Source organism: Panicum virgatum, chromosome 1N, assembly GCF_016808335.1.
Source record: "Panicum virgatum strain AP13 chromosome 1N, P.virgatum_v5, whole genome shotgun sequence".
Lineage (NCBI taxonomy): Eukaryota > Viridiplantae > Streptophyta > Magnoliopsida > Poales > Poaceae > Panicum > Panicum virgatum.
Window position 1 is genome coordinate 4,705,889 of NC_053145.1, and position 21,097 is coordinate 4,726,985.

The following is a 21,097-nucleotide window of genomic DNA, read 5'->3' on the forward strand; positions in this document are numbered from 1 at the left end:
CGTGATGGGGGATGGATGCCGCGACGGACGGGGCAGCCATATCCGCGACGGCCGGGAACGCCGCCGACGAGGATCTGTGCCGCCGAGGAAGGCGGCAATAGGCGGCGACAGACTGGCGGCGACGGATCTATGACGGCCAGGGGCTGCTGCTTCCCTCCCACAAACGGATCGGCGGCGGCGCCGACGTTGGAGCAACATGGGACAGCGGTAACGACGCCTGTGGTGCAGGGGTCGCTGGCGGAGATGGTGTGGGCGTCGACAGCACGGGGATTGCTGGCGGCGACGGCGTCGGTGTTGATGGCGCAGGCAATGGCGGAGGCATCCCCGTCAGGGCCCCCAGTGGAGATGGGGTTGGCGCCGACGGCGTGGGCGCCACCGGTGCAGGCGGAGAAGGCGCGGTCGGCGGCGGTCCAGGAGGCGATGCCGGCGGCGCAGCCCTGGATGCCCTTATCTCCACAGCCACCTCCTTTATTGTATCATGCGATCGTACCCTTCAGAGATGGCATCGAGGGAAGTACCGATGCGATCAAGCGCGGCGAGGGCCATGTTAGAGTGAAACAAGGCGTCGTCGGACATGGTGGCTGCGGATGGCAGCACAGGTGCAGGTTGGATGGTGGTGGGGTTGGGTGGGATTTTTTTTTTTGCGGCGGCGGAAGCAAAGTCACAGGAACAAAGTCTCTGAATACCAAGTGATATGGTAGAACTAGGGATAGCACGAAGAACTTGTTCGTCGCCCTCCCTTTGGAGGCTTTGACTACTTTTAGGGTTCTTCTTGCTTATCTCTAACTGATACATGATAGTCTTTTTTATAGAGATGATTGACTTGACCCCTAAGTAATATCATAACCGAATCAATCTATCTTATCTCTTGCCTAATAAACCAAATCAACCTAATCAAATCTGATTCGACACTATGCATGCGCTACAGTACTCGTGGGCCTAGGTCGGCCCACTTGCCATAGCAGATGCTGTTCTGTTCTACTGTCGCGCCACGCGTGGCCCCCGTGTCTCCTGCTGCTCCACGCGCGGCCCCGATGCCTCCTCCTGCACCTGCACGCTACGCTCAGCCGATGCAGGTGTACTGACGTCGTTCGGTGCCGGCACCGGCGCCGACTCCGGCTCCGGAGGCTCCAACGTCACTGCCGCCATCTCCACCGTCTCGCTCTTGTGTCGAGCCGGAGGTGTACCACCCGCCCGTCATCCATCGGGACTCTAGTCATATTCATTCCATGGTGACTCGGCGGATGGCTTCTCAGCCCGCGACTCTCTCCGCCCCCGAGGGAGAGCCGCGGATCTCTCCGGTACCCTCCTCTGTCCGCGACGCCCTGGCGGATCCTCACTGGCGTCGCGCGATGGAAGAGGAGTATGCGGCTCTTCTTGCCAACCAGACGTGGGACCTCGTGCCGCGACCGTCTGGTTGCAATGTGGTCACTTGCAAGTGATGGCACACTGGATCGCTACAAGGGTCGTTGGGTTCTCCGGGGTTTCACCCAGCGGCCTGGTGTGGACTATGATGAGACCTTCATTCCCGTGGTGAAGCCTGCTACAGTGCGCACGGTCCTCTCGCTCGCTATCTCTCGTTCTTGGCCTGTGCACCAGCTGGATGTGAAGAATGCGTTTCTTCATGGCACTCTATCAGAGACAGTCTACTGTTCTCAGCCAGCGGGATTTGTGGACTCCAGTCGTCCGGACATAGTCTGCCGGCTCAAAAAGTCTCTCTATGGTCTGAAGCAGGCTCCTCGGACTTGGTATTCTCGGTTCGCCACGTTCTTGCTGACATTGGGGTTCACCGAGGTCAAGTCTGACACTTCTCTGTTCATCTACCGCCGTGGGGATGAGACTGCCTACCTGCTGCTCTATGTCGATGACATTGTGCTCATAGCCTCCAGTCAGCAGTTGTTTCAGCACATGATCTCCTCTATGCAGCAGGAGTTTGCTATGGAGGATCTTGGTCAGTTTCATCACTTCTTAGGTGTTACTGTTGAGCCTCGCCCGTCTGGCCTTCTCCTTCACCAGCGGCAGTATGCACTTGATATTCTGGAGCGGGATGGGATGACTGATTGCAAGCCATGCTCCACTCCTGTCGACACTCAGGCGAAGCTGTCTGCTGCTCTGGGTGATTCCGTGGCTGATCCTACTGCCTACCGGAGTCTTGCTGGAGCCTTGCAGTAACTCACTTTCACCAGGCCGGACCTCACATATGCCGTTCAGCAGGTCTGCCTTCATATGCATGATCCCCGGGAGTCACATCTTGCTGCGCTGAAGCGTTTACTCCAGCAAACGTGCACTGCGGCTGCCCCAGCAAACAAAGAAGCCCAGTCAGAACATTAACCACACCTTCCCTTTTCACAGTCAAGAGCACAACCATCAGCCCTATTCATTTCCTGTTCAAAATACCTGCAGATGAGGCCTATATATACTGCCATCTTTTGTCATGCTTCTTGTTCTAGGAGACTGGAGCCTTGGGGCAAGGAACAACAAATGGTGAAACCGTGAAAGGTTGTTCTAGCCTTGTAGAACGCTGAGGCTCTGGTCTGGTGGTGGGCACCCGCACGCAATGTGAGAGGCGCTTGCTTGCGGGATCGGATTCGCGGTCGCGCGCCGTCCCACACCCAGCTTGTGTGCTCCGACCTTGGACTCACTCGCGGGGCAGATCGCTCAGCCATGAGGCCGCGGCTCTTCGCGTTGACAAAGGGGAGGCCTTCTTTCGCTTTCGCCTTGTCCGATCCGGACACGTAGCGAGGCATATCGGCAATCACAGCTTCGAGCTACTCTTTGTCCTGAAATGTAAGTCATTTTATTTTGTCATAAATTAAATAGTCAAAGTTTGACCAAACTTATAAAGAAGAGAAATAAATTTATTTTTGGCCCTCCAACTCTTCACGAAGTCCGAATTCCACCCTCCAACTCCAAAAGCAGACACATAAGGTCCCTCAATTATCCAACCCGTGTGTTTTTCACCCTTGCTGGTTTTGTTAGTGGTTTTAGCCTAGTCAACCGGTGGGCCCCGCATGTCAGACCGCCACGTCAGCAGGGTGGGGCCTATATGGCAGCGGCTCAGGTCGCGGGGCGATGGCCGGGGCGGCGCGCTTGCGACGGCGGCGAGCCGGTGGCCCGCCGAAGATCGTCCGGGGATGCGCGAGCAGCGCAGAGGGGGCGACGCGACGCCGGGAAGCCGACAGGGCGGTTGACGGCGACGGGCTGAGGCCAGGGCGGCGGCTCTGCGCGGCAGCGTCTAGCTCGACGGGGGCGCGGGCGGGCAGCACACGGCAGCGGGCGAGAGCTCGGTCGGAGGGGTGGGTGAGCTGGGCGCGAGTGAAGAGAAGCTGGGCGGCATGGTCTGCCGGCCAGGCTCTCCGCGGTGGCGGCCGGCAACGATGACCCGTGGCGGCGCGGGGCGGCGCCAGGTGCGCGCGGGGCTCCAGTGCCGGAGCTCTTGCGGAAAGTTGCCCGGAAGTTTCGCCTTGGTGAGGGGCAGCTAGCTGTGTGGTTGGATTGGGAGATTAGAGTTCACCAGCGACGAATCGACGGCGACCGTTGTTGGAGAAGAAAGGGTGGAGCTCGAGCCCTGCTGCTCCACCTTACGGCCCGTCGCCACAACGGTGACGGCACCTCCGCGGTCGCCCGTTTTCTCCTTCTAGTTCATTTATGAACTGAACACAAATGTATTTAACTCTAGATTAGCCTCAGCTAGAAATTGAACCGAATCCACACCTTGGTTTATTTACTCCCCCTGCCCACTGTAAGTGCAGCTGATGGATTCAACATGAAGAACAGCCATTGGTACGCGCTTCAGTGGGGAAGACAAATATTTCAGATTAGGTATTTCTTGTTTAAAGCATAGACGTATAAATACACCTCTGCACACACACCTCGTATCAAACCAAATCAAAAAGGCATCCAACCAAATCCTCTGAGCTAAGAACATAGCCTGAGAGAATAAGGAAGGAGAAATCATCAGCAGTTGCACTCGCGCACACGAACAACGGCAGCAGCTTAGCAAGCAGTAGCGGACGGAGATGAGGACGATGCTGTTCGGCTGCTTCGGCCTCGGCGGCGGTGAGGCAGCGGAGGCCGGCAGCGGCAGCAAGAGCGGCGCGGAGAACAAGAACGGGAAGGCGGCAAAGGTGGTGCGGCGCATGCGCAGCGCGACGGCGCGGCTGCGGTCGCTGACGCTGGACGACCTGTCGCGGACGCTGGCCTCGTCGGGGCTCCATGCCTTCACGCTGTCCGGGAGCTCCACGGAGGAGAGGGAGGGAGAGAGGACTGAGAAGATGACCTGTCGCCTGACAGGTGGGTCCGCTGATGACGTGGTTGGTTGATGTTAGCTACCGAGGAGAGAGAGGAGCGGATTAGAGGAAGAGTTCGCGAGAGGAAGAGAGGGAATTCGGCCGGAGGACAGGTTACTCCATGAGAGAGTTGTTGTGTTTGTTCATACATGCCGGAGCTCTGCTCCTTCTTTCCTCTTAAGCAAGGAACCCGGCAACGCGACGCGCACGCAGGCGCCAGCTCACTCACACCACTACTCGGGCCGAATCCACTCACGGCCGGATACACGCATGTTTGGAAGCTTGGGCCGAGATGAGGGCCGAGGCCCAGTTGGATCAGAGTCAGTCTCAGGAACGGTAGTAACACGCCCCCCCTGTAAAGAGCCCGCTTGTCCCCAAGCGGGGGCAGAAGGGAAGCGCTGGCAGAGAGCTTCAAGATCTTCCTAGGTGGCCATGGATTCCGGCCAGGATGACCACTTGATGAGGGCCTGCTGAACGGAACGAACGCCCTTGGACACCATACGCTTCGACAGAATACGCTCCGGGATCTGCAAAGAGTCTATAGGGTCAGGTGGTGTAGGGGAGACCTGAGCACTGGAAGAGACGACCTTCTTCAACTGCGACACGTGGAAGACATCATGGATTGAAGCAGTCGGAGGCAACTGGAGCTTGTAAGCGACATAATCAATCTTGCCAATGATTTGGTAGGGGCTGAAGTATTTGAATGCCAACTTGGCATTAGCCCGTGGAGCGAGGGAGGACTGGACATAGGGCTGGAGTTTCAGGAAGACAAAGTCGCCCACAACAAAGGAACGATCTGACCTGTGCTTATCGGCTTGCATCTTCATTCGGTTCCGTGCGCGGTAAAGATGTTGTTGGAGAAGCCGGTTTATCAGTTGCCGGTCTTGAGCCCAAGAGGAGACATCAGCAGAATGGCTGGAAGGGGAGGAAAGACCCAGACTGCGGGGAGCATAGCCATATAGTGCTTCAAAGGGAGAACAACCAATGGCGGAGTGTGTAGCAGTGTTGTACCAAAATTCGGCCGAACTGAGCCAGTCCATCCACTTAGAGGGCAAGAGTGGACAAAATAGCGAAGGAACGTCTCCAGACATTGGTTGACACGCTCAGATTGTCCGTCTGTTTGCGGGTGATAGCTGGTGCTCAGGCGAAGAGAAACTTTGATGAGCTTGAACAACTCTTGCCAGAATAGGCTTGTGAAGATCTTGTCACGGTCGGAGACGATGGAATCAGGAAGACCATGAAGCTTGTAGATGTTGTCAAAGAATAGCTTGGCGACGCCCGCAGCAGTGAAAGGGTGAGCCAAAGCTAAGAAATGACCGTATTTGGTGAAACGGTCGACCACCACGAGGATACAATTCTTGCCCTGGTAGTTTGGAAGGCCTTCGACAAAATCCATGGTGAGCATTTGCCATGCCGCAGATGGTATGGGGAGTGGTTGCAAAAGACCGGGTGCTTTGGAGCGGTCTGGTTTGGCCTGTTGGCATATCTGACAAGAAGCCACAAAAGTTTTGACAGCCGACTTCATTGATTTCCAGGCAAAGAGCTGCTTGATGCGGCGGTAAGTTACTGGGAAGCCCGAATGGCCACCGGCCGGAGAATCATGCAGAGCTGACATGATCTGATGCTGGAGAGTGGAATTAGAACCTAACCATAAATGGTTCTTGTACCTGAGTACCCCATCATGGAGGGAAAACTGTGGAACAGCCGAAGGATCGACAGATAACTTGGCCAAAAGCAACTGAGCGTTAGGGTCGACGGCATACCCCTGAATGATAGTTGAGGTCCAGGATGGAACACAAGAGGAGATAGAACAGAGAGAGCTGTCGGGCTCGTGAAGTCGGCGGGACAAAGCATCAGCGACCCTGTTGTCGGTACCTTGTTTGTACATGATTCTGTATTGGAGGCCCAGGAGCTTGGTGAAAACCCGCTGCTGCTAGGGAGTGTTCAGACGCTGGTCGGTCAAGTGAACCAGGCTGCGCTGATCTGTGAAAATGGTGAACTCGGCGTGTTGCAAGTACAAACGCCATTGCTCTACTGCCAGCAGAATCGCCAGATACTCTTTTTCGTAGGTTGATAAACCGGCTGTCTTGGGGCCGAGGGGTTTACTGATGTACGCCAGCGGGTGGCTGGACTGCATAAGCACGACGCCAATGCCATTTGCGCAAGCATCCGTTTCCAAGCAAAACGGCTTGCTGAAATCTGGTGTAGCTAGTACTGGGGCAGAGCTCAGAGTGGTCTTGAGGGCATCAAATGCCGCTTGATGATCGACAGTCCAAACAAAGATAGCGTTCTTCTTGAGGAGATCAGAAAGGGGCCGTGCAATGATGGCAAAGTGACGGACAAATTTGCGATAATAACCAGCGAGCCCGAGGAAGCTGCGAATTTCCTTGGTATTGGAAGGAGGAGGCCATGAAACAACAGCATCAATTTTCCGAGAATCCGTGGCGGCCCCCCTCTGCACTGATGATATGCCCGAGATAAGCGATCTGTCGTTGTGCAAATGTGCATTTGGATAACTTCACTTGCCACTGATCACGAGAGAGGAGTTGAAATACTGCCCGCACAGTTCTAGCGAGAGCAGGCCTCCGGAACCTTTGCTCGCTGAAGGTCCTGAACGGAATAGCAGGCAATCAAGTTTTTGGGGAGCGTCTTGACGCGACTGCTCGCTCTCTAAACGACTACTTCGTCTACATCCCGGCGTGAACGTCTACCTCGTCATCCCGGCGTGAATGACTACTTCGTCTACTTTTTGGTGACCGTTCGTGGGACTGCACTGCGAACATCTTCCTGCATCAACGTCGTTCGGCTACATCGAACAAGGCCAGTCGAATAGAATATCTATTCCAGCTGGTAACGACGCAACCGGTGCCTTCGGCACTGGTCCCGTCTTGGGGTACATTCTAAACCTATTATGGTTTAAGTTTTTGTTCATGCTTATCAGTAAAAATAACATGAACACAAGCACATATTTTGTTCACACATTATCACTCTTTTTATGCCATGAAATTGCTAATAATATTTAGAATTAAAATATATCGAAAATTGTTTAGTTATCTAACATCTTATACCTGCGAATGGCTGCTCTCCTCTGTAAATTGAGGCTATTTGATTCAAGTGCTAATGGATGAAGGTGCTAAATTTTAGCATCCGTACATTCAAATGGAAGTGCTAATACGGTGAACTAAACTCTAGCTAAGATTTAAAAAATTTTATACGAATACTAATACGTGCTAACTTTAGAACTCGACTAACTTCGATTCCAACCAAAATCAATGTGGTCCGGGTCGGCAGAGGCAGAGTCACGCTCCGATTCGCCGGTGGCGGACGATATGGTGGATGAGCGAGATGAGCATTCAGGCGAGGTGGGCCCAACCCCAGGCAAGGAGTTCGAGAATCTAGTGCGGCGGAGCCCAATCCGATTTCTGTTGTGGGAGCTCGATTCGGTGGCGCGAAACCGCGATCATTCACACTTGCATGGCGCCGCCGCCGCGGCCTTCGTCTGCCCTCCCGGCGTGGGCGACGGCCAACGCCCTCTTCCGCCGCCACCGCCGCCTGCTGCCGCTCGTCCTCCTCGCCGCCTCCCTCCGCGACCTCCTCCCCGTCCTGTCCCACTGCCTCGTCTCCGGCCTCGCCCGCAGGCCCTTCGTCGCCTCGCGCCTGCTCCTCGCGTCCTCCGGCCTATCCCTCCCCTTCTCCCTCCGCCTCCACTCCCATCTCCCGGCCTCCTCCCTCTCTCCGTTCTCCTTCAACTCGCTCATCCGCGCCTCCCCGCCCGGCCTCGCGCTCCGCCTGTTCGACCAAATGCGCCGACGAGGCTTTTCCCCGGACCCCTACACCCTCCCATTCCTGATCCGCGCCTGTTCCGGCAGCGATCCTCCACTGTGCCAGTCTCTGCACGGGCAAGGGTTCCGTCTTGGCTACGGCGGCCACCTCTTCACGCAGACGGCGCTGATGAACATGTACTTTGCCTGCGGGTCTGTGATCGCCGCTCGCAGGGTGTTCGAGGAAATGCTGGTGAGGGATGTGGTTGCGTGGACGGGCATGGTCTCCCGTTATGTAGACTCCGAGATGTACCTGGAAGCAGTTGAGGTGTTTCAGGAGATGAGAGGCGCTGGCGATCTCGTGCGGCCTAATGAGGCAACGGTGGTGTCAGTTGCCTCTGCCTGTGCCGGTCTGGGCTCGCTGGAGTACGCCAAGGGGCTGCATTCGTATGTGGAGAAGGTTGGCTTGGAGGGCGAGTTGATTGTCAGGAATGCATTGATTGACATGTATGGGAAGTGTGGCTGCATCGAGTCAGCTCGTGGGTTGTTTTGTTCGATGCATGAGAAGGACCGGCATTCATGGACAGCAATGATTTCAGGACTAGCTTCACATGGGCATGGCAACGAAGCAGTTGCTTTGTTCTTCCGCATGTTGGAGGCGGGAGTACGTCCTGATTCGACTACCTTCATCGTGGTTCTGTCTGCTTGTAGCCATGCTGGATTGGTGGATGAGGGGATACATGTCTTCTATTCCATGGAGAGTGAGTATCACGTCTCTCCAAGCATCAAACACTATGGTTGCATGGTGGACCTTTTCAGCAGAGCAGGGCTCATTCACCGTGCTTACGAATTCATTGGCACAATGCCTTTTGAACCAAACTTGGAGATTCTTGGGGCCCTGCTGAGTGCATGCAGTATAAATAATGAATTAGAGATTGGGGAGCTCGTGCTCAGTAAGATTGAGTCACTCTGCTCATACAAAGGAGGTGCTGGTGTGCTTCTGTCCAACATATATGCCAACCAAAACCTGTGGCAGGAAGTGGATACCATTAGAAGGAAGATAAGAACTGAAGCAATTGCCAGGAAGCCACCTGGTCAGAGTTTGATTGCAACAGAAGTTCATTGCATGAGTTTGTGATTCGTAATTTAGCAGAATTACTTCAGAGGAGCTGCTGCTCCTGATTTTGGATAGGTTAGGAAACTTGTAAAGAAACCTATCCTTTCTTTCAAAAATTAATTATAGACTGAGTATTCGATGTCTATCCTCACATGTTACTTATTTTAAAATGTCTGCATTTGGTTTTACTGTTAAAAAATGAACCTGAAATGCACAATTCTACAATCATTTACTCTTCTACAAACTAGATGATGAGGAATCATGTATTGATTCCTGGGGATGGGCGGTTCAGGGCGTTTGCTTTCGATGATTCTGTAGGCCAGCTGAAATGGAAGGTGTTGTGGGAGAGTGATCCCTTCGGACAGCAGCTGTCTCTTCAATACTGCGGGGTAAGTTTGTTGTCATACTGTTCTATTTGGTGATTTTAACAAATGGGAAGGTTGCATATTATGCTTTGTAACACCACTGTTTTGATACAAATACGTGATGGAACACAACCGGAATAAGGCTTCTGAGTTCAGACAGAGGCAACTTCTTCAACCAAATATTTAACAGTTCAGTACCTCAGCAATTCATAAGCCTTTTCCTGCTTCTTAAGGTTTGATTTTGTTAAAATGATAATACCTGTGTTCCTCTTTTTTTCTTTCTTTCTTTTTTTGCCTCATGGTATCCTGCAAACTTGGACGCAGTTTGCATATTTCCATCCTGCCTGATAACGACTTTTCTCTTGCCTGAAAAAGGGTAGACAAATCTATTCATATTTATTCCTGTTATGATTTCGACTATCCAATAAAACAAGTTGTATGGAATGATTTGCAATAATATAAACATATATCATCTAGATGAGCAGCTTGATGTTAATTCAGTTCATATATTTAAATCTTTTTTCAGGGCTGCTCAAATGTCATGTGTTGATTGTCGAATGTGATGACATTAGTTCGATCCAAGAGCATGTCAATATGTTGAGTTCCTTATTTAGTCAACTGAAGGAATTTAATGGTCTTGACAACCTTTATGTGAGATATGATTGTTCACCCACTGTGCTATAGACATCAAACCAGAACCGTGACAATTGATAGCCTTAGTAGACCTATGAAATTCTATTTGTGTGTTGTTGTTTTTACTCTTTAGCTGCAAAATTTCATGTGCGTAAAGCAATATGCATCCTTTGTGACAAGTTTCTGGACAAGAGGGTGACAAGCAATATGGCGGCAAACTTCTGGCATCCTTTGTGACAAGAGGGTGCCACAAAAGCTAAAACGCAAATTCTATAGGACAATAATTCGTCCGGCGATGTTATACGGTGCTGAATGTTGGCCTACAAAAAGGCGACATGTCCAGCAACTGAGTGTAGCAGAGATGCGGATGTTGCGGTGGTTTTGCAGGCACACAAGGGGGGATAGAGTCCGGAACGAAGTTATTCGGGATAGGGTCGGGGTGGCACCAATTGAGGAGAAACTTACCCAGCATCGGCTGAGATGGTTTGGACATGTCCAATGAAGGCCTCCTGAAGCGCCGGTGCGTAATGGGGTTCTTGAACGGGTCGATAATGTAAAGAGGGGTAGAGGTAGACCTAAACTGACGTGGGATGAGTCGGTTAAGAGAGACCTTAAGGATTGGAATATCTCTAAAGAGATAGCTTTTGATAGGAACGCTTGGAGACTAGCTATCAATGTGTCTGAACCTTGAACTTATTTCTTTCGGGTTTCATCTCTAGCCTACCCCAACTTGCTTGGGAAAAAAGGCTATGTTGTTGTTGTTGTTGTTGTTGTAAAGCAATATGCATGTGTTATCGCCATCTTTCTTACTATCTGGACTTTTCATAGTGTTTTTTTCCCGAAAAGATGACTTTTTGTAATGTTGACATTGCTAATATTTCTTCCCTGTTTGCTCGAAGGTAGCAGCAGCAGTTGTTTGTGATCCTGAAATTTCAATGAAGCCTTTCTTGGCAAACCAAATGAAGTCTACTGTGCTTGGATTTTGGGGTCTCAGAAGTGGGGAGGTGAGTTTCAGTACTATTAATTTGCCATCGTTGCATTATGTTGGAATTCAGTTGCCCGAATGCCATCTGATATTGTGACATTGCCAAAATAGCATTGGCTACGATACTCACAGCCAATTCCACTTTGTGTGACAACTTGGATGGTATTCTGGCAATTAGTTCTGCAACAGAATGGTATGAAAATTGTCCATGGACTGGACTTCTCCACAAATTTTGCATAATATCTGTCATATCATATGATATTGAATGAAACATTTTCTCACAAGAAAGGACTTATGGTGATATCTTTGTTTTCCAATGCTTAGTGCTTACACCTGACACTACAAAATAGCTGGGACTTGATAGTCCATGATTCCTCATTAGGCATCTCCACCAGAAATGTATGAACCTCTATTAGAAGCCTATGACTTAGTTTCAGAGTCTTGGCAATGATGCTGATATGGTAGAACTAGGGATAGCACGAAGAACCTGTTCATCGCCCTCTCTTTGGAGGCTCTGACTACTTTTAGGATTCATCTTGCTTGTCTCTAACTGATACATGATAGTCTCTTTTATAGAGACGACTGACTTGACCCCTAAGCAATATCCTAACCGAATCAATCTATCTTATCTCTTTCCTAATAAACCAAATTAACCTAATCAAATCTGATTCGGCACTATGCATGCGCTACAGTACTCGTGGGCCTAGGTCGGCCCACTTGCCATAACACTTCTCCACCCCTCAAAGACAGCTCGTCCTCGAGCTGCAATAGTGCTCAGAGTAAAAGCAGAGGATGGAAGTAGCCTGTTGTTGGAGAAGATGTCCAAAAGCGGAAGAAACCGAGGGTGGCCATGACACTGGCGGGTGAGCTCCTCAACGTGAGCCCGACATGAGGGAGCAGATGGCCGTGAACAGCACTGCCCTGAGGTAGATGCTTTTGTGGCCAAGCCTGTCGCCAAGCCAGCCGAAGAAGAACTGCCCAGCGAGCGCGCCGCCGAACACAACGTTGTTCACGGCTGCGGTGGTGTTGGGCGGCAGCATGCCGTGGTCGGGAGTGGCGAGGTCGGTGTAGTAGATGCAGCTGATCAGCTCGGTGACGATCAGCACCTGCAGGCTGCAGCTGCTTGCACGCCATGGCGCTGCGCAGCGTCTCGATGCACCTCTGCTTCTGCTTCGACCGTCGCCGTCAGAGCTGCTCGCGTGCGAGCGGTCGCGGACGGAGGTGCGCGGACTGAGCGCGGGCGGCCGCGGATGGAGGCGCGCGTACGGGGCGGACGTGGGCTACGCGATGGGGGAGTGCGGACAGGGCGGACTGGTGCCGCGCGACGGACGCGGACGGACGCGGATGGGTCGGCCCCAACTGTGGCGCTGGAGAGCCGCCGACGGACGGTAGCAGGTGGATGGACAGCCGCAGACGGGCGGAGGCGCTCACGGACGCGCGGGCGGCCGCAGACAGGCGGAGACGTGCGCGAACGGCGTGCTGACGGCCGCGGACGGAGGAGCGACGGGTGGGTATGGATCCACCGTGATGGGGGATGGATGCCGCGACGGACGGGGCAGCCATATCCGCGACGGCCGGGAACGCCGCCGACGAGGATCTGTGCCGCCGAGGAAGGCGGCAATAGGCGGCGACAGACAGGCGGCGACGGATCTATGACGGCCAGGGGCTGCTGCTTCCCTCCCACAAACGGATCGGCGGCGGCGCCGACGTTGGAGCAACATGGGACAGCGGTAACGACGCCTGTGGTGCAGGGGTCGCTGGCGGAGATGGTGTGGGCGTCGACAGCACGGGGATTGCTGGCGGCGACGGCGTCGGTGTTGATGGCGCAGGCAATGGCGGAGGCATCCCCGTCAGGGCCCCCAGTGGAGATGGGGTTGGCGCCGACGGCGTGGGCGCCACCGGTGCAGGCGGAGAAGGCGCGGTCGGCGGCGGTCCAGGAGGCGATGCCGGCGGCGCAGCCCTGGATGCCCTTATCTCCACAGCCACCTCCTTTATTGTATCATGCGATCGTACCCTTCAGAGATGGCATCGAGGGAAGTACCGATGCGATCAAGCGCGGCGAGGGCCATGTTAGAGTGAAACAAGGCGTCGTCGGACATGGTGGCTGCGGATGGCAGCACAGGTGCAGGTTGGATGGTGGTGGGGTTGGGTGGGATTTTTTTTTGCGGCGGCGGAAGCAAAGTCACAGGAACAAAGTCTCTGAATACCAAGTGATATGGTAGAACTAGGGATAGCACGAAGAACTTGTTCGTCGCCCTCCCTTTGGAGGCTTTGACTACTTTTAGGGTTCTTCTTGCTTATCTCTAACTGATACATGATAGTCTTTTTTATAGAGATGATTGACTTGACCCCTAAGTAATATCCTAACCGAATCAATCTATCTTATCTCTTGCCTAATAAACCAAATTAACCTAATCAAATCTGATTCGACACTATGCATGCGCTACAGTACTCGTGGGCCTAGGTCGGCCCACTTGCCATAGCAGATGCTGTTCTGTTCTACTGTCGCGCCACGCGTGGCCCCCGTGTCTCCTGCTGCTCCACGCGCGGCCCCGATGCCTCCTCCTGCACCTGCACGCTACGCTCAGCCGATGCAGGTGTACCGACGTCGTTCGGTGCCGGCACCGGCGCCGACTCCGGCTCCGGAGGCTCCAACGTCACCGCCGCCATCTCCACCGTCTCGCTCTTGTGTCGAGCCGGAGGTGTACCACCCGCCCGTCATCCATCGGGACTCTGGTCATATTCATTCCATGGTGACTCGGCGGATGGCTTCTCAGCCCGCGACTCTCTCCGCCCCCGAGGGAGAGCCGCGGATCTCTCCGGTACCCTCCTCTGTCCGCGACGCCCTGGCGGATCCTCACTGGCGTCGCGCGATGGAAGAGGAGTATGCGGCTCTTCTTGCCAACCAGACGTGGGACCTCGTGCCGCGACCGTCTGGTTGCAATGTGGTCACTTGCAAGTGATGGCACACTGGATCGCTACAAGGGTCGTTGGGTTCTCCGGGGTTTCACCCAGCGGCCTGGTGTGGACTATGATGAGACCTTCATTCCAGTGGTGAAGCCTGCTACAGTGCGCACGGTCCTCTCGCTCGCTATCTCTCGTTCTTGGCCTGTGCACCAGCTGGATGTGAAGAATGCGTTTCTTCATGGCACTCTATCAGAGACAGTCTACTGTTCTCAGCCAGCGGGATTTGTGGACTCCAGTCGTCCGGACATAGTCTGCCGGCTCAAAAAGTCTCTCTATGGTCTGAAGCAGGCTCCTCGGACTTGGTATTCTCGGTTCGCCACGTTCTTGCTGACATTGGGGTTCACCGAGGTCAAGTCTGACACTTCTCTGTTCATCTACCGCCGTGGGGATGAGACTGCCTACCTGCTGCTCTATGTCGATGACATTGTGCTCATAGCCTCCAGTCAGCAGTTGTTTCAGCACATGATCTCCTCTATGCAGCAGGAGTTTGCTATGAAGGATCTTGGTCAGTTTCATCACTTCTTGGGTGTTACTGTTGAGCCTCGCCCGTCTGGCCTTCTCCTTCACCAGCGGCAGTATGCACTTGATATTCTGGAGCGGGATGGGATGACTGATTGCAAGCCATGCTCCACTCCTGTCGACACTCAGGCGAAGCTGTCTGCTGCTCTGGGTGATTCTGTGGCTGATCCTACTGCCTACCGGAGTCTTGCTGGAGCCTTGCAGTAACTCACTTTCACCAGGCCGGACCTCACATATGCCGTTCAGCAGGTCTGCCTTCATATGCATGATCCCCGGGAGTCACATCTTGCTGCGCTGAAGCGTTTACTCCAGCAAACGTGCACTGCGGCTGCCCCAGCAAACAAAGAAGCCCAGTCAGAACATTAACCACACCTTCCCTTTTCACAGTCAAGAGCACAACCATCAGCCCTATTCATTTCCTGTTCAAAATACCTGCAGATGAGGCCTATATATACTGCCATCTTTTGTCATGCTTCTTGTTCTAGGAGACTGGAGCCTTGGGGCAAGGAACAACAAATGGTGAAACCGTGAAAGGTTGTTCTAGCCTTGTAGAACGCTGAGGCTCTGGTCTGGTTCATTTAGTATGGTTTGCGGAATTTATAAGTTAAATAAAAAAAACGTGCATACGAAAGTATACAAATACAATGTAAAAGTAGTATAAAAAAGAGTTGGAGGGTTCATTTAGACTAAAATATGTTGTACAAACATTTATTTAGTATACTTTGTGGGCATTTGAATTTAAACAAAAAAAGAAAAAAATTTGAATTTGACCTGTACCAGTCAAACCGGCCGGTTACCATCCAAACCGGCCGGTATACCGGCCAAACCGGCCGGTATACCGGTCTAACCGACCGGCATACCGATCGGAACCGGTTGAACGGGGAAGTTTGAATTCAAATTTGAATTCCACCGGTTCCGACCGGTAACCGGCCAAACCGGACCGGTATACCGGAACCGGAGGCCGGCGGTTACCGGTCACCGGTCGGATACGTGAACCCTGCCGGGGATGCGCGAGCAGCGCAGAGGGGGCGACGCGACGCCGGGAAGCCGACAGGGCGGTTGACGGCGACGGGCTGAGGCCAGGGCGGCGGCTCTGCGCGGCAGCGTCTAGCTCGACGGGGGCGCGGGCGGGCAGCACACGGCAGCGGGCGAGAGCTCGGTCGGAGGGGTGGGTGAGCTGGGCGCGAGTGAAGAGAAGCTGGGCGGCATGGTCTGCCGGCCAGGCTCTCCGCGGTGGCGGCCGGCAACGATGACCCGTGGCGGCGCGGGGCGGCGCCAGGTGCGCGCGGGGCTCCAGTGCCGGAGCTCTTGCGGAAAGTTGCCCGGAAGTTTCGCCTTGGTGAGGGGCAGCTAGCTGTGTGGTTGGATTGGGAGATTAGAGTTCACCAGCGACGAATCGACGGCGACCGTTGTTGGAGAAGAAAGGGTGGAGCTCGAGCCCTGCTGCTCCACCTTACGGCCCGTCGCCACAACGGTGACGGCACCTCCGCGGTCGCCCGTTTTCTCCTTCTAGTTCATTTATGAACTGAACACAAATGTATTTAACTCTAGATTAGCCTCAGCTAGAAATTGAACCGAATCCACACCTTGGTTTATTTACTCCCCCTGCCCACTGTAAGTGCAGCTGATGGATTCAACATGAAGAACAGCCATTGGTACGCGCTTCAGTGGGGAAGACAAATATTTCAGATTAGGTATTTCTTGTTTAAAGCATAGACGTATAAATACACCTCTGCACACACACCTCGTATCAAACCAAATCAAAAAGGCATCCAACCAAATCCTCTGAGCTAAGAACATAGCCTGAGAGAATAAGGAAGGAGAAATCATCAGCAGTTGCACTCGCGCACACGAACAACGGCAGCAGCTTAGCAAGCAGTAGCGGACGGAGATGAGGACGATGCTGTTCGGCTGCTTCGGCCTCGGCGGCGGTGAGGCAGCGGAGGCCGGCAGCGGCAGCAAGGGCGGCGCGGAGAACAAGAACGGGAAGGCGGCAAAGGTGGTGCGGCGCATGCGCAGCGCGACGGCGCGGCTGCGGTCGCTGACGCTGGACGACCTGTCGCGGACGCTGGCCTCGTCGGGGCTCCATGCCTTCACGCTGTCCGGGAGCTCCACGGAGGAGAGGGAGGGAGAGAGGACTGAGAAGATGACCTGTCGCCTGACAGGTGGGTCCGCTGATGACGTGGTTGGTTGATGTTAGCTACCGAGGAGAGAGAGGAGCGGATTAGAGGAAGAGTTCGCGAGAGGAAGAGAGGGAATTCGGCCGGAGGACAGGTTACTCCATGAGAGAGTTGTTGTGTTTGTTCATACATGCCGGAGCTCTGCTCCTTCTTTCCTCTTAAGCAAGGAACCCGGCAACGCGACGCGCACGCAGGCGCCAGCTCACTCACACCACTACTCGGGCCGAATCCACTCACGGCCGGATACACGCATGTTTGGAAGCTTGGGCCGAGATGAGGGCCGAGGCCCAGTTGGATCAGAGTCAGTCTCAGGAACGGTAGTAACACGCCCCCCCTGTAAAGAGCCCGCTTGTCCCCAAGCGGGGGCAGAAGGGAAGCGCTGGCAGAGAGCTTCAAGATCTTCCCAGGTGGCCATGGATTCCGGCCAGGATGACCACTTGATGAGGGCCTGCTGAACGGAACGAACGCCCTTGGACACCATACGCTTCGACAGAATACGCTCCGGGATCTGCAAAGAGTCTATAGGGTCAGGTGGTGTAGGGGAGACCTGAGCACTGGAAGAGACGACCTTCTTCAACTGCGACACGTGGAAGACATCATGGATTGAAGCAGTCGGAGGCAACTGGAGCTTGTAAGCGACATAATCAATCTTGCCAATGATTTGGTAGGGGCTGAAGTATTTGAATGCCAACTTGGCATTAGCCCGTGGAGCGAGGGAGGACTGGACATAGGGCTGGAGTTTCAGGAAGACAAAGTCGCCCACAACAAAGGAACGATCTGACCTGTGCTTATCGGCTTGCATCTTCATTCGGTTCCGTGCGCGGTAAAGATGTTGTTGGAGAAGCCGGTTTATCAGTTGCCGGTCTTGAGCCCAAGAGGAGACATCAGCAGAATGGCTGGAAGGGGAGGAAAGACCCAGACTGCGGGGAGCATAGCCATATAGTGCTTCAAAGGGAGAACAACCAATGGCGGAGTGTGGAGCAGTGTTGTACCAAAATTCGGCCGAACTGAGCCAGTCCATCCACTTAGAGGGCAAGAGTGGACAAAATAGCGAAGGAACGTCTCCAGACATTGGTTGACACGCTCAGATTGTCCGTCTGTTTGCGGGTGATAGCTGGTGCTCAGGCGAAGAGAAACTTTGATGAGCTTGAACAACTCTTGCCAGAATAGGCTTGTGAAGATCTTGTCACGGTCGGAGACGATGGAATCAGGAAGACCATGAAGCTTGTAGATGTTGTCAAAGAATAGCTTGGCGACGCCCGCAGCAGTGAAAGGGTGAGCCAAAGCTAAGAAATGACCGTATTTGGTGAAACGGTCGACCACCACGAGGATACAATTCTTGCCCTGGTAGTTTGGAAGGCCTTCGACAAAATCCATGGTGAGCATTTGCCATGCCGCAGATGGTATGGGGAGTGGTTGCAAAAGACCGGGTGCTTTGGAGCGGTCTGGTTTGGCCTGTTGGCATATCTGACAAGAAGCCACAAAAGTTTTGACAGCCGACTTCATTGATTTCCAGGCAAAGAGCTGCTTGATGCGGCGGTAAGTTACTGGGAAGCCCGAATGGCCACCGGCCGGAGAATCATGCAGAGCTGACATGATCTGATGCTGGAGAGTGGAATTAGAACCTAACCATAAATGGTTCTTGTACCTGAGTACCCCATCATGGAGGGAAAACTGTGGAACAGCCGAAGGATCGACAGATAACTTGGCCAAAAGCAACTGAGCGTTAGGGTCGACGGCATACCCCTGAATGATAGTTGAGGTCCAGGATGGAACACAAGAGGAGATAGAACAGAGAGAGCTGTCGGGCTCGTGAAGTCGGCGGGACAAAGCATCAGCGACCCTGTTGTCGGTACCTTGTTTGTACATGATTCTGTATTGGAGGCCCAGGAGCTTGGTGAAAACCCGCTGCTGCTAGGGAGTGTTCAGACGCTGGTCGGTCAAGTGAACCAGGCTGCGCTGATCTGTGAAAATGGTGAACTCGGCGTGTTGCAAGTACAAACGCCATTGCTCTACTGCCAGCAGAATCGCCAGATACTCTTTTTCGTAGGTTGATAAACCGGCTGTCTTGGGGCCGAGGGGTTTACTGATGTACGCCAGCGGGTGGCTGGACTGCATAAGCACGACGCCAATGCCATTTGCGCAAGCATCCGTTTCCAAGCAAAACGGCTTGCTGAAATCTGGTGTAGCTAGTACTGGGGCAGAGCTCAGAGTGGTCTTGAGGGCATCAAATGCCGCTTGATGATCGACAGTCCAAACAAAGATAGCGTTCTTCTTGAGGAGATCAGAAAGGGGCCGTGCAATGATGGCAAAGTGACGGACAAATTTGCGATAATAACCAGCGAGCCCGAGGAAGCTGCGAATTTCCTTGGTATTGGAAGGAGGAGGCCATGAAACAACAGCATCAATTTTCCGAGAATCCGTGGCGGCCCCCCTCTGCACTGATGATATGCCCGAGATAAGCGATCTGTCGTTGTGCAAATGTGCATTTGGATAACTTCACTTGCCACTGATCACGAGAGAGGAGTTGAAATACTGCCCGCACAGTTCTAGCGAGAGCAGGCCTCCGGAACCTTTGCTCGCTGAAGGTCCTGAACGGAATAGCAGGCAATCAAGTTTTTGGGGAGCGTCTTGACGCGACTGCTCGCTCTCTAAACGACTACTTCGTCTACATCCCGGCGTGAACGTCTACCTCGTCATCCCGGCGTGAATGACTACTTCGTCTACTTTTTGGTGATCGTTCGTGGGACTGCACTGCGAACATCTTCCTGCATCAACGTCGTTCGGCTACATCGAACAAGGCCAGTCGAATAGAATATCTATTCCAGCTGGTAACGACGCAACCGGTGCCTTCGGCACTGGTCCCGTCTTGGGGTACATTCTAAACCTATTATGGTTTAAGTTTTTGTTCATGCTTATCAGTAAAAATAACATGAACACAAGCACATATTTTGTTCACACATTATCACTCTTTTTATGCCATGAAATTGCTAATAATATTTAGAATTAAAATATATCGAAAATTGTTTAGTTATCTAACATCTTATACCTGCGAATGGCTGCTCTCCTCTGTAAATTGAGGCTATTTGATTCAAGTGCTAATGGATGAAGGTGCTAAATTTTAGCATCCGTACATTCAAATGGAAGTGCTAATACGGTGAACTAAACTCTAGCTAAGATTTAAAAAATTTTATACGAATACTAATACGTGCTAACTTTAGAACTCGACTAACTTCGATTCCAACCAAAATCAATGTGGTCCGGGTCGGCAGAGGCAGAGTCACGCTCCGATTCGCCGGTGGCGGACGATATGGTGGATGAGCGAGATGAGCATTCAGGCGAGGTGGGCCCAACCCCAGGCAAGGAGTTCGAGAATCTAGTGCGGCGGAGCCCAATCCGATTTCTGTTGTGGGAGCTCGATTCGGTGGCGCGAAACCGCGATCATTCACACTTGCATGGCGCCGCCGCCGCGGCCTTCGTCTGCCCTCCCGGCGTGGGCGACGGCCAACGCCCTCTTCCGCCGCCACCGCCGCCTGCTGCCGCTCGTCCTCCTCGCCGCCTTTCTTGTACTTGTTTCTCAATCTCGGATTTCAGGGCCGGAGGGTAACGATATGGACAAATGAAAACCGGTTTGGCCCCCGCCACCAGGGGGATAGAGTGGTCGCAGGCACGAGACGGTGGTAAGCCAGAAACTGGGGCAAAAACCGAAGCAAATTCAGAAAGTAAGGAGGAGACCTCAGGCTGCAAAGGATGATCATCAGAGGTTGCAACAGCAATACTGCAAAGCTGGACCACTGTATCAGTGGGAACATGAGGTAAGAGACCCTGAGTGTGACAGATGAAGCATCGTATGGTATAGCCATCCACTTGGATTTCCAGTGAATCTTCATAGGGCTAAAGCTTTCAAGCCAATCCATGCCCAATATTAAGTCAAAATATTGCAGAGGGAGCACCCGCAGATCAGTTGAAAAATTGTGATCATCGATCGACCAAATTGCATTTGGTAAATGGTGAGAACACTGCAGAACGGCGCCGTTGGCCACTTGCACTCGAATTGGCCGGGAAAGAGGTTGAACTCCCTGGAGACGAGCGGCCACTGAAATACTCACAAAAGAGTGGGTGCTGCCGGAGTCGACCAAAATCAGAATGTCCTGTCCCTGAAGAGAGCCCATGAATCGCATTGTCTTGGGACCATCTGAGCCTGCGAGGCTGCGAGAGCATCCAAGGAGAGTGGCAAACAAGTGTGCCTGATCACTCGAAAGTAGAAGAGCCGGGATATGT

The 21,097-nt window shown here is 53.2% G+C and overlaps 1 protein-coding gene across 1 annotated transcript; it reads left to right on the forward strand.

Annotated features, from left to right (window-relative positions):
- Window positions 1-7,554: 7,554 nt before the first annotated feature.
- Window positions 7,555-12,110, forward strand: LOC120654733 (pentatricopeptide repeat-containing protein At5g56310-like). The gene is made up of 3 exons (XM_039932353.1): window positions 7,555-9,242; window positions 9,486-9,721; window positions 11,065-12,110. Exon 1 carries the CDS (start codon window positions 7,764-7,766, stop codon window positions 9,186-9,188), a length of 1,425 nt encoding a protein of 474 aa, XP_039788287.1. The 5' UTR covers window positions 7,555-7,763; the 3' UTR covers window positions 9,189-9,242; window positions 9,486-9,721; window positions 11,065-12,110.
- The last annotated feature ends 8,987 nt before the right edge of the window (window positions 12,111-21,097 follow it).

Excerpts from the sequence above, each read along its gene's own strand:
- LOC120654733 (XM_039932353.1), top strand. The coding sequence starts at position 7,764 with ATGGCGCCGCCGCCGCGGCCTTCGTCTGCCCTCCCGGCGTGGGCGACG.